The sequence below is a fragment of the Belonocnema kinseyi genome, chromosome 4, assembly GCF_010883055.1.
Source record: "Belonocnema kinseyi isolate 2016_QV_RU_SX_M_011 chromosome 4, B_treatae_v1, whole genome shotgun sequence".
Lineage (NCBI taxonomy): Eukaryota > Metazoa > Arthropoda > Insecta > Hymenoptera > Cynipidae > Belonocnema > Belonocnema kinseyi.
The window spans coordinates 38,402,117-38,420,463 of record NC_046660.1 but is presented as its reverse complement, the minus strand read 5'-3'; the positions used below and the strand labels follow the sequence as shown (position 1 = coordinate 38,420,463).

The 18,347-nt window shown below is 27.3% G+C and overlaps 1 protein-coding gene across 4 annotated transcripts in view; it reads right to left on the bottom strand.

Annotated features, from left to right (window-relative positions):
* The window catches only part of LOC117171154 (PH and SEC7 domain-containing protein 2), a 156,317-nt gene that overhangs the window by 76,263 nt on the left and 61,707 nt on the right, over positions 1 to 18,347 (bottom strand). Inside the window, exon 1 of one of the 4 annotated variants that reach the window (XM_033358210.1) lies at positions 14,241 to 14,380. The exons of the other annotated variants lie outside the window; for them this stretch is intronic. Coding sequence (XP_033214101.1) covers positions 14,241 to 14,339 — 99 coding nt within the window. The 5' untranslated portion in view covers positions 14,340 to 14,380. Of the gene's footprint in view, positions 1 to 14,240; positions 14,381 to 18,347 lie in introns of those variants that run through there. 4 annotated transcript variants of the gene reach the window in all.

The window sequence follows — 18,347 nt, the reverse complement described above, 5'->3', positions numbered from 1 at the left end:
TTTTAAAAAACAACCGACGGTTCTGCTATCTGAACGTTAAGCTAGCAGGACTACACATAGAAAAAACATTACTCGGACAATATTTCTTTGCACTATAATTTAGGGCTCACTTAATGCCCTATTGCCAAATTTGATGCTACGCATTTTTGGCGAAAGACCTGTCATTCTGCTATCTTAACATTATTCTAGCAGGACATGTTTTTTTTTTAATGCGGAGCATCAAATTTGGCAATGGAGCATTATATGAGCCTTAAATGAGCCCTAAATTATAGTGCAAAGAAATTTGGTCCAAGTAATGTTTTTTCTATGTGTAGTCCCGCTAGCTTCACGTTAAGATAGCAGAACCATCGGTTGTTTTTTTAAAATGCGTAGAATCAAATTTGGCAATAGGGCATTATGTGAGCCCTAAATTATTGTGCAAAGAAATATTGTCCAAGTCATTTTTTTTCTATGTGTGGTCCTACAAATTTAACGTTAAGATAGCAGAACCACAGGTTTTTTTAAAATACGGAGCATAAAATTTCGCAATAGGGCATTAAGAGAGCCCTAAATTGTAGTGCAAAGAAATATTGTCCAAGTAATTTCTTTCTGTATGTGGTCCTGCTAGCTTAACGTTAAGATAGCAGAAGCACAGATTTAAAAAAATGCGCACCATCAAATTTAGCAATAGGGCATTAAATGAGCCGTTAATGAGTCCTAAATTATTGTGCAAAGAAATAATTCCTAAGTCGCTTTTTTCTCAGTTTGGTCCTGCTAACTTATCGTTAAGATAGCAGAACCACAGGGTTTTTTTTAATGCGTACGATCAAATTTAGCAATAGGGCATTAAATGAGCCCTAAATTATTGTGCAAAGAAATAATGCCTCAGTCGTTTTTTCTCTGCGTGGTCCTGCTAGCTTAACGTTAAGCTAGCATGACCACAAGTTTGTCCCGAAAAATTGCGGAACATTAAATTTCACCATAGGGTATTAGGTGAGTCCTAAATGAGCCCTAAATTGTAGAGCAAAGAAATTTGCAAAAATTAAGTTTTTACTATAAATGGTTATGCTAGCTTAACGTTAAGCTAGCATCACCACTGGTTTTTTTTGTTTAAATAAAGATCATTAAATTTAGCAATAGGGCATTAAATTAGCCCTAAGTGAGCCTTCAACTCCCTATAGGTTTTCAGTCCATTTTAGTAATGTGGTTCTGTCATCTTAACGGACCTCAGAGATAGAGAGGTAAAGTGATACAGAGAGAGATAGAGAGATTCTCAAGTTAGCATAATTTTTTAATGAATTATATTTTTTGAATGAATACCATTTTTAAAAGAAATAAATTCTCAAGATTTTGCAAACTATATTTTTATAAATAATCGCAGTTTTCGAAATAAAGCAAGTAAATTCATATAGTGTAGTTGATCATCATAAAACGTAATATGAACTTTGTACTCTGCAGAGGCTATATTTTTAAGTGTATAACTGAGTCCTATTACTTGTTTTTCATTGCTTAATAAATAACAAACTTTTTTCTACACCATCAGAAAGATAATTAAACGCAACTGCTCTGTGTATCGTAGGCAAGAGTCGCTAAATATAAAACGCTGCTGTATGAGTACAAAATATAGAAATACAACTGTATGTATTTACACTTATCGTAATCAATAGGCGTCTGCGAGTCAACTGTCGCTTTTGTCATGCAATAATTGTCGTTCAGACTTCTTCTCGTAAAAAGAGACAATTTTTATTTTTATGTTCTGTTCATTTTATTTAACAATAGCAAAAAATATACGTGCTCAAGCCAGCGTTTATGTTGCCGGGTTTTTATTTACTAACATTAGAAATATAAACAATTTGACCACCCATCACATTTTTTTATATATTTAGTTTTAACATCTTTTGAAACAATAATTATAATTGTCATTAAATGAATATTTTTTCATTTCGAATTGAAGACGTTTAAAATGTAAAACAATAGATGTATTTAACGATTTTGAACTGAAAACGTTTAAAATGAAAAATTGTCAAATAAAAATGTTTAAAAAGGACAACATTTCAAATGGAATGAAAAAAGACAAAAATTTTGAAAATTCGACCACTTCATTGGAAGGGAGTTGAATTTGTATCATTTCTAATTCAAAACGCTTATAACTGAACAATTTTATTTTGAAGTGAAGAAAATAGAAAGTTTGAAAAAGTCAATCGTTTCGGTACAGAATTTTGATAAATGCATTTTTGAAACTTCAAAGGAATTAAAATTGTATTATTTCGGATTTAAAACATTCAGAATTAAATTATTAAAAATTGAATACTTTTGAATTTAAATACAGTGAAACTCTTCTATAGCGACGATTTTGGGGCTGAAGATGGGTGGGAACTAACTCATTATAGACCGCTCCGCTTTTGCTTTTCACGCCTGAAAGCTCGCCTGAGTAACAACCGCAGATCCTTCGCAACCCGTGCAGCTCCTCTTACACCATCCTGCGTCGTTGCGTCAATTCTCGGAAAGGCTATAGAAGGGAGGGCTACTGAAGGGTTTCACTGTAATTTTCGATTTGAAGCGATTAAAATTTGTTAATTGGAAATTTAAAAATAAATTGAAGTTTAAAATTCAAAACTGCTGGAATTCTAGAATTATAAATTGTTATTACACAAGAAAATTAAAATTTAACATTAAAATTGATTAGAAAAAATTGTCTGAGAACAAAAAATAAGTTTAACGTTATTTTCATCGTTCGAAATAAAAAATTTGGTGTTTTAAATCATTACAATTCAATTATTCGAAAAAAAGATTCAAAATAAAAAGTAATTTTAAATTTAAATCATTAAAAACGAAAAAATGTATACTACGGAAGATTGAAAAAAATTTAATGGGGTAGTACAGGAACTTTTTTTCAAAAAATTGATTTTCCAAAAATGACGAATTCTTGTATTAAATATATGTAGAAATGATGTGAAACTAGTTATTTTGGTCGAAAAGTTCAGGAACATGTCAAAAAATCTTAATTTTTTCGCTGTATGTTAGAAAAAAAAACTTAAACGCGTTTTTCTCGAAACAACGTTTTTCGACCTGGTTGAGATGATTAAAAAAAACTACTGGACCGATCGGGCGGAAGATATTACAGCTTATTCTGAACATGTGAACTTATCATTTGAATCGCCAGAATTATTATTGACTAATATTTAACCCTTTTTTAAACTATTTATGGTAAAAAAGTTGTAAAAATCTCAAATCCGCCATTTTGTATTATTTTTTGTTCGGATTGTAATTTCTGCGGTCCCGACTATAACTACAACTCTACTCTTCAATAATATTGCGAATTTTTTTATTTCAGAAGCTTAGAAATAGAGATATCATGTCAACCAGATTTTAGCAGGGCTAACTTCAGGCAGCCGTAACAGCCATATTTACGATGGAATGAAAATTAAAAATTAAAATTTCTAATAGTATTTGATGTCAATATTTATGTGAAAGAAGTTTGAATCAGTAAAATAATTATTACCAAACACTTTAAAATTTAACTCACTTGAAGTAAATTTAAATTGTTTAAATATTAAAAATTTTCAAATTGCTAATTATACTTTTAAAAATTCAACCCTTTTAATCTTAATTAAAAATTCAAACTTATATAAAGGAAAAATTGAAAATTGAGCATTCAAAATGAAAATTCAGAATACTAAAATTATAACAATACAAACTAAAAAAATTATTCAGTTACTGAGACAGCAATGTCAGATAGTATAATTTTGACCTATTTTGATTTTTAACACTAACATTTTGAAAATTCTTGAAATTAACAATAAAATATTTTTCAATTGTTTAAAACTTCAACCAAAAATCGGATAATTTTAAGATATTGCATTCAAAATAAAAAATATATACATAAAACAAAATTGTTCAATTACATATCATTTAGACTGAAAATTGGGCAACTTGAATTTTCAACTAAAAAAAATCAATTTTCAAAAAAAAATTAAATCAATTTTTAGTTAAAAAACATTAATTTTAAAACAAAAAAGAACAACGAATTTTCAACAAAGTAGTTAAACTATAAACCACAGAAATAATTTATTAACTAAATTTATGGATCATGATAAAAAAAATGAATTCTTAACTAAGTAGTACAACTTTTAACGAAGTATAGTTGAATTTTCAACCAAAACATCAAATTTTCATTTTAAAAAATGGAATATTTCAACTTTCAATTAACAAAATTAATTTTCAACATTTCTGAACATTCTGAACAAAAATGTAATAGTTGATATTTCAACAAAAAAATATTTTTATTTTATATAAAAAACAGTCGAATTCAACCAAAAAGATGAATTCTGAACGAAGATTTATTTTCCACCAATCAATAAAATCGATATTATCAATAACTTCATTAGATAAGTAATTTTGTTTGGTCTGATCCGTAACTCTCAATGTTGTCAACAGCCGCTTATGGTTAATTTAAATTATTTGTTCGAATGTAGACATCTAATTAGGAATTTTTATTTAGAAATAATTTTACTATTTTAGTATAGAATACAAATCAGTCAATTTAATTGACTGATCGATTCAGTCAACATTATTGTATGATTCAGCTGTAAACCGATTCTTTTCCCAGCCGAAATAACTGACTTTTCAGTCAAAGTATGCTTGATTAATTTAATCACTCAAATTTTGACGGATTTAAATTATATTGTACAGATTCTTCCCCAATTAGAATTCTGCAATTCAATTATTCAAAATTAGAATTTTAAATGAGAGCTGTTAAACTACGTGGCTCACAACTGGTGTCGTTAACCTATTTGTTTATTTGTTTAGTAGTAAAAAATAAATTTGAATAAAATTCCGAGGGAATTTTCCTGACCTCAATATGTGTATTCGCAACTGAGCACCCTTTATTGTACGACCCCGGCCACACTTTCGGTCTATACATTCCTCATCCGGAAAAACTGTGTTCCTATCTGTGTGTTTCCGAAAGGAACTGATGTGCATGAAGCTTCAGTCACACCGTCTAGCAGACCTGATTGCCTAGAGAGTGTGTTAGTGCCAAGTTCGTAGGTAGCTTTCCAATCGATCTTTTTACATTTCGAGAATGATCGGAAATCTATATACATCCAGCAAATTCAAGGTATTTTTCAGTGATCAAAAGTAGTGTAAATAGTGTTAAATTATTGTCATAAACTTTTGCATTTTATTAAATTTATGTGTTCAGGGTGACTCTAAATCTAACCAATTTTCTATTTGAATTATTAAAAAACAATCTGCAAATTAAAGCAGTCAAAGGAAGAACTCTTAAATTAAAATTTTTTAAATAAGTTTAAAAGTTTTTTGATTCCGAAATTTTGTATTCCAATGCTAAATGACTTACACCTGTCAAATGGAAAGTAATAACACTTTCCAATTCAACAATTTAAAATTAAATGCATTTAAATTGAAAAATTTCGGATTTTTAACTTTTATAAATTGTAGAGCTCAAAGATTCAGATTCAGTTCCAAAAATATAAACCCATGTCATCACTATCGTGTAATTTCAAATTTTTTCAAATTTAAAATTATTATTAAAAGTTTTTCATAACTTCTAAATTTTTTTTAAATTATTCGAATTTCCAATAATGTTTCACAATAAAAAAATATTTACAGTTTTCCTATAGCAATCATAAGAAAATGTTTTTATTCTTTTCAAGCCTTTCGCAATTCTTAAGAGCTTAAATTTTTTCAGAATCTGCAGAAATCTAAATTTTGTTTTAAATGAGGCCATGGCTATTAGTACCGAAATTTCGATACGAGTAGTCGAATTTTGTCGGAACACACACTTAGTTTAAATTATTTGAAATCATTTCAAGTTTATAATTAATTCTCAACAAAAAATCTAATAAAATGTGATATATAATTGATATTTCAACAAAACAGATTCTAAATTGTAATAAAAAACAGTTAAATTCAAGCAAAAAAAGAAATTTTCAACAAAATAGTTGAACCATCGACAAAAGAAGATTAATTTTGAACCAAGTTGCATTTTTAACCAAATGAGATTGGATTTAAAAAAAAACTAATTTTCTACAAAGCATTTTAATTTATTAACCCTAAAATATAATTTTCCAAAAAAAGTTCATTTTCGAACAAATAGATGAATTTTCAACAAAATTATTATATTTTCGGATAAAGAAATTAATTTTCAACTAAAATTTCATTTTCACCCAAATAGAAGAAATTTTTATCAAAAAATATACATTTTCCAAACCAAAAAATTTAAAAAAAATTATTTTAAACCAAAAAGATTTTTCAGCCAAGAAAGACAAAAAATCAACCAAATTATAATTTGAAGGGAAAAATAAAAAATTCAAATACCTCAATAATATTTTTTAAGTATATTTGTTTACTTTTTTAAGGTTATATAAATATAATTTCCCTCAGATTCATGAGAAAAATACAAGAGTATAATTTTTATAATTTATATGATTTTACATAATTTTAAGAAAACCTACAGTCAGTTTAAGAGATACTTAGGCGTTGCAGAATTTTTGAAGAAGATTTTATTAGTTTTACGGCATCTTTTAAAACTTTAAAACATTTCTAATCTTTTCAAAACGTTCAAAATTCCGGAATATTTTTTTACGCTGACTCCAATTATTCCTAGAATTTCCTTAAATCTTCAGGATTTCTTTTTTACAATTAAAAAAACTTTTTAAAATGTTTTCCGTCTTTTTAAATATTCTCTTTAAATTAATTGTTCAAAATAAAAAATTACATAAAATGTCCACAGGAATCTTAAAAAAAAATTTGTAATTGCTTTTAAGCTTATCTAAATTTTGTGTTCGAAATCTTAACTTTTTTCGAAAAATTTTTGATCGTGCAAAATTGAAATTTTGAAATGTTATAAACTATTTTTCATTTTTTTTGTTTAATTCATTTTTCAAATAAAACGCCTTTTAAAATTTTACCAAGAATCTTTTTCAAAGTAAAAAAATAATTTGAAATTTGTCCAGGAGTCTTAGAAAAAATTTGTGTCCTTTTGAAACCTCTAAAATTTCTTTAAAAACTTCTACTTTTTCGAAATATTCTAAAATCTTAGATTTTGTTTTAAATCTTTTGAAATTTTCTCAAAGATTTAAATTATTTTTGAATCTTTTAAAAACTTCTACAACTTCGAATTATCTTATAAAGTTTTCCTATATTTTTTTAATTCCTGAAAAAAATTGTCTTAAAATCTTTCAGATTCATTTTGGAAATATTTTAAAATCTTCAAAACTATTTTTTATTTAAGTGAGCAATAGAAGTTTTCATTTGGAAATTGTGATTTACAAAATTTCAGACAATTCAAAAGAACAAATTGAAAGCGGCCATTAGAAGTCACATTCACGCAGTATGCAACCAATCAGGTTTTCAACAATAATTTATGTGTGATCTCGTGAACACGATTTTCTAAGAATGTATTTTTTTTTTATGTCAGCGGCCATCCTACTTAGTAGATGAGTAAGGGGGTTTTCTATGCCAAGACCCTACTTTACTAACACCGAGGCCATTCTAAAGCTGAAGTGGTTCGTTTCCGTGCTAAGTTTCTAGAATGTTCTCCGAGGGTTTTTTATCTTAAACTTGTCATGTAGAGAATACAAGAAATCAAATTTATCGACAAAATATGTCAAGTGTTTGCGCTAAATGCTTAAGTAAGATAATCAATAGCCTCGCAGTTGTTTACGCTAATTCGTCTCTCACAATTGCGCAAAATTCTTTTATAACGTCATCAGGACCCTCCGGGAACATTCTAGGAACTTAGCACGGACACGATCCACTTCAGTCATAAAATGGCCTCAATGTCGGTAAAGTAGGAATCTTCTAGAACCCCCCTTACTCAAACACTCTACTTTAATGAAAGTAAGAAGAGGCGAATTTTGTCTAATTTTCGAATTTAAGGTGAACTTATATCCAATTGATTTTCTGAATCAGATCTGGGGCTTATATCAAGATAATTGATCAAAACTTTTATCCCTCTGTGACTTGAATAAACGGATAAGAAAGTTTTATTACTTTTCCTTTGAATATTTATTCTATCTAACTTGGAATTTTACTGTCTGTGTACAGGATTCGCATGTGTTTTATCGTCCTCCGTAGAAGATGAGGACGTTCCCCTCAGATTCGTCGATCCTTCCTACAAGTAAACATCCACCCTCGACGTCTTATTATTTTCAGACAAACATGTTTTCATTTTTAGTCCCTGGCATTTTCAATTCTTTTTTCTTATAGATCAATCTTATTACTTCTCTAATCGTTTCAAATCAAGAACGAACTCTACAAAGCTACCACTCCAATTTCTATTTTGTTAGTATAAAGATTGAGAAAACTCAGTGGTAAAAAAAGATCTACACTTGCTGTTCAAATAATTTCACGGAATTGAATTAATGTAAAAACCATATTTTATTTAATATTAAATGCTTTAAATGACTAAGATTTCAGGTGAAAGGAAGCGCGGAACCGAAAGAAAGGTGCCGTATCCTCAGCGCGTTAGTTTGCGTTATAGTTAGATATTCGTGAAAACGTTCTTATATCGGGAGTTGAGTGTCGTTGAATTTCCAACCACCAAAAAAATTCTATCAAAAGTGACGAATTTTCATCTAAAGAGTTAAGTTTTCAAGCTAAAAAGTCGAATGTTACAGAAAAAATGTGACTTTAAAATCAAAAGAAAATAAACTTAAAACAAAGAGTGTTCTTTTTCAATGGAGAATGATGAATTTTCATCCAAATAGTTGAATTGCCAACAAACGAAAAAATTAATATGTAAGTACACGTTGAATTTACAACCAAACAGTTGAACTTTTCACCAAACAGTTAAATTTTCAATCAATAGGTCAAAAAAAATTATTTTTCTACAATAAAAAATGCATTTTTAATTGAACAGGACTCAATAGAAAAGACGAATTACAACCAAAAATATATGTTAATAAAAATATGTGATCAAATAAATGGTCGAATTTTCAATAAGAAAAGATTCAAGTTTAACCAAAAACTGTTGTATGTTCACAGAAATAGCTGAATTTTAAAACCAAAAAGACACATTTTTAGAAGCTAATTTGATATTCAACCTAAAAAGATTAATTTTCAACAAAAAGTTCATTTTCAACAAAGAAATAAATTTTCAACAAAATAATTAAATTTTCAACAAAATATTTGAATTTTTATTAAAATACCTGAATTTTCAGCCTATACAAAAATGAATTTTTAATCAACAAGATTAATTTTCTACAAAAAGGAGATTTTTTCACAAAACACATAATTTTTCGAACAAATAGTTCTGTTTTCAACATAAAAGTTAATTTTAAAGCAAAAGTTTAATTTTCTACCAAATTATTGAATTTTGAAGTTAAGCAATAAATATATTTCAACCAAAGAAGATTAAGATTAAACAAAATAGTTGTATTAATAAAAAAATTATTTTTCAACCAAATAGTTATGTTTACAACCAAATACTTGAATTTTTAATCAAAAGAGTCAAATTTTCAATAAAATATACATTTTTAACAAATGGCTCATTTTTCATACAAAACGGCGAATTTTTTAGAAGACAGGATTTTCATCAAAAAGTTAATTTTCAACCAATAAAAAATAAATTTCAAACAAAAACGATTAAAAATTAAACAAAAACTACAACCTTTTTCAAGGGAGTTGAACTATCAGTCTGAAAAAGTGAAATTTCAACAAATAAATCGTTTTCAACTAAGATGTATTTCCATCCAAAGAGGATGGATTCTACTATAAAACATGAATTTTCAATCCAATGATATGAAGTTTACATCCAAAAAGAAAACTTTTTCAAGAAAATAGATAAATTTTCGAACAAAAAAAGAAGATGAATGTTTAAGAAAATAAATAAATTTTCAACAAACTAGTTGAATTTAAAAAAAAAATAACAGGATTTTAACCATAAAAGGTGAATTTTTAGCGAACAAGATTAATTTTAAAGAAAGAAAAGAATATTTAGCAAAAGACATGAATTTTTACCAAATAGTTGACTTTTCAATACAAAAGTTAATTTTAAAGCAAATAGTTTAAGATTCTGTCAAATAGTTAAATTTTCAAGCCAAAAAGACGAATTTTCTTTGAAGAAAGATTAATTATAAGCCAAAAAGTTGAATTTTGAAAAAAATATTTCATTGTCAACTAAATAGTTACACTTGCAACCCAACAGTTGAAAAAGAGGCCAATTTTTAACACAATAGTTACTTTTTTCACCAAATAATTAAAATTTCAAACAAAGAACAGAATCTTTTAGAAGATAGTTGAATTTTCATCTAAAAGTTAATTTTCAACTAAAAAAGAGATTTTGAACAAAAAGGATTAAAACCCAAAGTGACGAATTTTCAACAAAATAGGTGAATTTTTAAACAAATGGTTTAATTTTTATTCCAAAAAGATGATTTTTTTTAAACGCATTCAAATTTGCAACAAAAAAAGTTTATTTTCAATCAAGACAAATTAATTTTCTATAAAAAAAAAGTTAAATTTTTAACTGAAAAATATGACTTGACAAAATAGTTGAATTTTCAACAAAATAATGAAAATTTCATCTGAATAGTAAATTTTTTAACAAAAAATAACCAACTTTCAAACAAAACTAGACAAACCTTCTTATTGGGCTCTATTATTTAATTAGTTTTAATTTAGTTTAAATTTCTCAATTAAAAACGCACATTTTTCTGGTTTTTAGTTATTGAAAACTTTCATTGTGATTAATATTGAAGCTAAGTACTACTTTTTTTTCTTGAAAAAAGTCAAATTTTTTTTAATTCGTATAATCCGAGGCTCTGAGGGAAGGGAAAAAAGAATTCTTTACAAATGGAGAAAGGGGGTAAATATGTGAGAGTGTCAATTCTGTAAAATAAATTCAAGAAAAAAGCAGTTTACGAGCTTATGCTAGAGAGTGAGAAAAAGTTTTAGCTGACTTGTTACAAGTAGATTTGCAGAAAGCTTACTTGCTTACTTTCATCACGACTTTCATCGATCTCTGTTTTTGAGATCGACGAGCACGAAATCCGGAAATGAGTCTACTTACAACAAGTTTACTAAGTTTGGCATGATCCCATCAAAAGCTTTTATCCTCTGAAAAAAATGCAGACCGAGGCATAACAATATACAAAATGAAGGGAGAAAAAAAAAGAAGTAAAAGTCAAGTGAGAGACTTCTTAAACAAATAAAAGGGTTTGAACTTTAACTCAACTTCCTTGAAACTTCTATCTACCAAAGCGTTAGAAATTGATTGCATTTTCAACAAAATAGTTGAACTTTCAACTTATAAAGGAAACATTTTCAACAAAAAATGGAATAGTTAAATTTTCGGATAAAAACAATCATTTTTAACAAAAAATTGATTTTTTAACAAATTAATTAAATTTTCAACTAAAATGATGAATCTTCAAAAAAAAATTTCAAGAAATGAGTTCAAAATTCAACCAAATAGTAAAATTTTCAACGAAAAAGATGATTGTTTAAACTAGAAGATTAATTTTCTATCAAAAAAAGACGAATTTTCTACTAGAAATATAAATTTTCAACGAAATAGGTGAATTTTCATATAATAAAGATAATAGATTTAACCCAAATAGATGTATTTTCGACTAAAATATATCAATTTTTAATAAAAATGGAATAGTAGAATAATAAAGTTCGAATAGAATAGTAGAATTAATAAAACGAATTCTCATCAAAATAGTCCAATTTTGTACCAAAAACATGAATTTTACAACAAGCAGATTAATGTTCAAGCACAAAAGATGAATGATCTAAAAACAGTTAAATTTTCAACTAAAAAATATGATTATTAAACAAAAATTAATTTTCTATCAAATAATGAAATTTTCAAACAAATAGTGTAACTTTTAATCAAATAGTTAAATTTTCTACCAAAACAGATTTTAATTTGAAATCAAAAACCGTTGAATTCATAGAAAAAAGACCAATTTTTATCAAAATTATTGAATTCTCAAACTAAACAGATTATTTTGCACCCAAATAGTTAAACCTTTAAACAAATAGTTACATTTTTATGCCAAACAAACGAATTTTTTCAAACACAGTTGAATTTTCATCAAAAAAATTAATTTTCAATTAAGAAAGATGATTTTTTTTAACATGAAATATGAATTTTCAAGAAAAAGAACGAATATGACTTCAATAATACACTTGAATTTTTGTAATAAACGACAAGTTACTTTTCAGAAAAAAAACCAAACTTTTAACCAAAAAATTTTTTTTAACAAAATAATTTAATTCGAAGCCAAATAGAACAATTTTAAACAAAGAAGAATTTTCTACCCAAAAATAAGATTGTCCAAATAAAAGCTTAAAGGCGAGTATTTTAGAAAACAGTGGACTTTAAACAAGACAAGAAGAATTTTTAACAAAGAAATTTATTTTGAATCGAAAAAGATAATTTTTTAACTAAAAAGATCATTTTTCAACCAAATCTGGAACCGCTAAATTTTCAGTTAAATAAATTAATTTTATACAAGAGACAAAAATAACGAACATTCAACCAGTGGAGTTGACAAAAGACGAATTCACAACAAAATAGTTGAATACTCAACCGAAATGATAAATTTTCAAGAAAAATATGTTTTTTTTTACCCAAAAGGTCGAATATTAAAAAAAAAAGAATTATTAACCAAATAGTTAGATCTTCAACTTACGAAGGATGCCATTTCACCTAAAAATCTACTGGCTACATCTTCAGATAAAAAGTTTTATTTTTAACAAGACTAATGGATTTTCAAACAAATTATTTTTCTAAACAAAAATTAATTTACAACTTAATAGTTGAATGTTGAAGCATAAATATTAATTTTTAATTAAAAAAATGTAATCGTACAATTTTAGGTTCAAAACTTAATTTTTAATAGAAAATGATACGAATTTATAGCAAAATACTTTAATTTGTAAACAAAGAGATGAACTTCCCACCAAGCAAATTAATGTTCTACCAAAAAAGATCAATTATATGGATCTTCTAAAAAATTGTTAAATTTTTACGCCAAAAAGATTAATTTTTAACAGAAATATTAATTTTTACCAAATAATTTCATTTTCTACGAAATTGACGAATTTCTAAAAAAAAAGACAAACTTTCTAGAAATCAATTGAATTTTCAACAAAAATAGATTATAATTTAAAAACAAAAAACATTAAAATTTAACGAAAAAGACGAATGATTCACTAAATTGTTGAAGCCTCAACCAAAACAGATTAACTTTCAACCAAACAGTTGCAATTTTATCCCAAAAAGAATTTATTTTCAACCAAAAAGATATATTTTCCACTAAATAAGACTAATTTTCAAAAAAATACATGAGTTTTCGAACAAATAGTTTAATTTTTGTTTAAAAAAATGAATCGCCAGCAAAACGTTTAACTAAGAAAATTAATTTTCTATACAAAAACGCATTTTCTACTAAATAAATTAATTTCCGAAAAAATGTTGAATTCTTCAAATGAATTAGTTAAATTTTCAGTCAAAAAGATTAATTTAAAAAAAATAATGAATTTTCTACAAAATTGTTCAATTTTCGAAAAAAAATATTAATTTCCCACTAAGCAGATTAATGTTCTACCAAAAAGATTAATTATATGAATCTTCAACAAAATTGTTAAATTTTGAAGCCAAAAAGATGAATTATCTACAAACACAATTGAATTTTAAACTCGGAAATATTATTTTTGTAAAAAAATTTATTTTTACCAAATAGTTAGATTTGCAAACAAATAGTGATTTCAAACAAAATAGTTGCATTTTCTACAAAAAAATTTATTTAGAAAGAAAAAACATGAATTTTTAACAAAAACGTTTATTTTCCACCAAATCGATGATTTTTTTAGAAAAGCAGTCAAACTTTCTATAAATCAGTTTAATCTTTAACAACGAAATTAATTTATAACCAAATAGTTGAATTTTCAACTAAACTAAACTAAACATTTGAATTCAACGTAAAAGACGAATGTTTCACTAAGTTGTTGAAGTCTCAACCAAAACAGTTTAACTCTCAACCAAACAGTTGATATTTTATCGAAAAAAAGGATTAATTTTCAACCAAGATTAATTTTATACCAAAAAAGGCTAATTTTCATCAAAATACATGAATTTTCGAACAAATAATTTAATTTTTAACAGCAAAAAATGGAATAGTAAAATTCTAATTAAAAAACATAATTTTCAATGAAAAATGAAACGATTTTTCAAGAAAACAGATAATTTTTCAACCAATGAAATGTATCTTCAGCGAACTTACCTCTTGGAGAGGTTTGTATTTCACGTAATCAAACCTATCGCCATGTTCGATGGAACTTTCAAAAGGGCAACAATGAAAGCAATAGGATAAGACTTTCATTTGCAAAGTTCGCAGAATCGTGAGAAAACTTTTTGACACGAAGAATTTTTCGTCTCTTGATGTGCATTCGCAAAATGCGACTAATGGGACCTTTAAAAAGATTATGTCGATGGTGCGCGCGAAACTTGCACGAGGCTGCCAATAATTATTTTTATCCTGGTGACATTGACTTTGCAGTTCAAATTACAGCAGATTTATTTTCAAAACGACTGGAGAGTGGTCCACGTGTTTTTCAAATGCATTGTTGTTAAACAGAATAATTAAGAAAGTGAAGGGTGGCCGCAATACTTAATTTTTAAAATTCCTTTATTTTTCTGTCATTTTTCCCTGACCAGTTTTTCATTTCCCCTGCCTATTATGAAAAAATTAATTGAATTCAGTAAGCTGGAAATAAGTTCAGAAAAATTCAACGGAATTATAAAGAATGTTATGAAATGCCCAAGAAATCAAGGTGAGTTTAAAGGACCGCAGAATGAATTAAACAAAAACTTAAAATAAATTCCTTACCATAATAATTAAAACCTCGGAAATCTCTTGAAATCTTTTAAAATGCCAAACATACTTCAAACCCTTAAAAACTCATTCAAATTACTGAATACGCTTGAAAATTCTTTGGAAGTTTAACTTCCCTAATAATTTCGAGATCTCCAAAACAGTTGAATGTTTTTAACTGGCCATTGATAAGTAGAAATCAAAATTTTTAACTTGTATTATTTTTAACCTTGAATCTTTTATAAGCGAAATAAAAGAAGTTGAAATTGAAAAATTACAAACTTATTCTGCGTGACAGTTTCTGAAAGTTATAAAAATTCCCTAACTTTTGCAATATTTTTTTTAAGTCTCTGACTTTTCACTAAACAATAAAACTCCCTGACTTTAAAACAAATTGTTGGCTAGGTTCGATTTTCACTCAACAGGTTTCTTTGGCGCGTAAGTAAAATTCACAATAAATTTCTGTAAAATTGCTGTACGGTCTCTAAAAACTCTTGAAAACACCTTAGAAGTTTCAAAAGTACCCTAAAATCTAAAAAAATCCCTTCAAATGATTAAAATGCATGAAAAATTTCTCGGAATCTTGAAAAATACCCTTAAACATTTCAAAAAAATTGAAGATAATTCAGAAATAGGTATAGAACTGAATTGAATAGTGACCGATTTGGAGAACAAAAATTTGAAGAAAAGCTTATAAGATTTCTAAGAGATTTGTCGAGCTTTATTTTTAAATTATGCATTCAATTTTTTATAAATAAACAAATATGACGAAAAAATGACAATTTTTTCTATTTTACATTTCCGGTGATCGTCAATAACATGAAAAATGTTGAAAGCGGCAAAGTTTTATAGAGTAACATTAGTTAAAGACATTTATAATATTGTATAATAAACAAAACAAAATTTATAAACAGATTATTTTTTCAAAGAATGTTTTTTTACGATATTACCATGATTTTACGTTTTTTAAAGTTATATTGTAAAAGATTTGGATAAAAACAATATAATGATATGGCAATTTCTTCTTGAGATTATTATTGTTAATATTATAAACAAATACATTAATCAGGCATTTTTCGAAAGAAAAATCGTTTTTTTTCGATGCCATTTTTTTTAATTAGGAACTTTATGATAATTTTGGAAAAATTCATAATTTGTTGATTATTCTTATGAGTTTTTAAAACTAATTTATTTTAAAAAATGCATTATTCCGCCATTTATCAGCAAAAAAATTGTCATTGGGGTATCTGCCGACGGAAAAATTCTTTTCTTTTTCGATGTCAGTCTTTCTAATTGCGAAATCATGATAATTTCCGACAAATTCATAATTAGTTGATAAATTTTATATTTCTATATACGCAAATTGGATAAACAAATGCATTATCCTGAAGCATTTGCCTTATTAAAAGAATGCAAGTAATAAGAAACTTAAACTGAAAGGACTGGCATTGAAAAAACAAAACATTTTTTTGTCGAAAAATGCCGAATTAATACATATGATTATTAATATTGTTTAAAAATTCATATAATGTATGAACTAAGTATGAGTGTTAATGTAATTATCATTAGGTTCCCACTTAAAAAGACTGACATGACAAAAAAAAACAAATAATTTTTCCCTCAACAGACGCACGGATAATGCACTTCCTTGTAAAATTCCTTGATCTGCCCGCTTCGCGGGCACATTCTGATTGCGCGCGGCTCGCTTCGCTCGCAAGTTTGAGCGCGCCGACGGCGAGCGTCTATTGAATCTCGCGCTTCGCGCTCGGCTATTTATTCTTAGCATTTGGAATCCTTGAATAAAACTTTATCAAAAAGATCTCTTTTAAATGGCAGTACTTACATGCGTCTTCATATTCTGAATTGTCTCCTTGATTAAGTATTGTCACAGATGTACCTGAAGTTCCGAACGTTCAAATGAACAAAATGAAAAAAAATAAATATTTTTTTTTCTGAAATTAGCCTAGCGGAATTAGTTCAGCTAAGCATAAAAATGAGTATTATACGAAATAATCTAAAAAAAAAATTTTTTAAGGGTAAAACACCCTAAAATGTAATGCAGATAGGGGCAACAGAGAATGTGCCGAATGACCGCCTTTAAACACTTTTTTATCCAATAAAAGATAGTGTTAATTTACCTTGTTATAGCACAAGTATTTCAGGGGGGTAAGAGCCGCCGGAAAGAATATTTAAAACCACCCCTAGTGTATGAAAATCAGAAAATTGTCGAAATGACCGCCTTTATACACAAGGGTTGTTTTTAAATATTTTTTCCGGCGGCTCTTGCCCCCCTAAAAAAACTTGTTCTATAACAAGGTAAATTAAAAGTATTTTTAACTCGAAAAAAAACTGTATAAAGGCGTTCATTTGAATGATTTTCTGATTTTGATACATTAGGGGTGGTTTTAAATATTCTTTCCGGCGGCTCTTACCCCCCTAAAAAAACTTGTTCTATAACAACGTAAATTAAAAGCATTTTTAACTCGAAAAAAACTGTATAGATTGTTCTTTTGACGATTTTCTAATTTTGATACACTAGGGGTGGTTTTAAATATTCTTTCCAGCGGCTCTTACCCCCCTGAAGAAAATTCTTCTATAACAAGGTAAATTAAAAGTATTTTTAACTCGAAAAAAAAAATGTATAAAGGCGTTCATTTTGACGATTTTCTGATTTTGATACACTAGGGGTGGTTTTAAATATTCTTCCCGGCGGCTCTTACTCCCCTGAAAAAACTTGTTCTATAACAACGTAAATTAAAAGTATTTTTAACTCGAAAAAAACTATAAAGGCGTTCCTTTTGACTATTTTCTAATTTTGATACACTAGGGGTGGTTTTAAATATTCTTTCCGGCGGCTCTTGCCCCCCTGAAAAAACTTGTTCTATAACAAGATGAATTAAAAGTATTTGTAACTCGAAAAAAAACTGTATAAAGGCGTTCCTTTTGACGATTTTCTAATTTTGATACACTAGGGGTGGTTTTAAATATTCTTTCCGGCGGCTCTTACCCCCCTGAAAAAAATTGTGCTATAACAAGGTAAATTAAAAGTATTTTCAACTCGAAAAAAATTGTATGAAGGTGTTCATTTTGACGATTTTCTGAATTTGATACACTAGGGGTGGTTTTAAATATTTTTTCCGGCGGCTCTTACCCCCCTGAAAAAAATTTTGTTCTATAAAAAGTTAAATTAAAAGTATTTTCAACTCGAAAAAAACTGTATAAAGGCGTTTCTTTTGACGATTTTCTAATTTTGATACACTAGGGGTGGTTTTAAATATTCTTTCCGGCGGCTCTTACCCCACTGAAAAAACTTGATCTGTAACCAGGTAAATTAAAAGTATTTTCAACTCGAAAAAAATTGTATAAAGGCGTTCATTTTGACGATTTTCTAATTTTTATACACTAGGGGTGGTTTTAAATATTCTTTCCGGCGGCTCTTACCCCCCTGAAAAAACTTGTGCTATAACAAGGTAAATTAAAAGTATTTTCAACACGAAAAAAAATTGTATAAAGGCG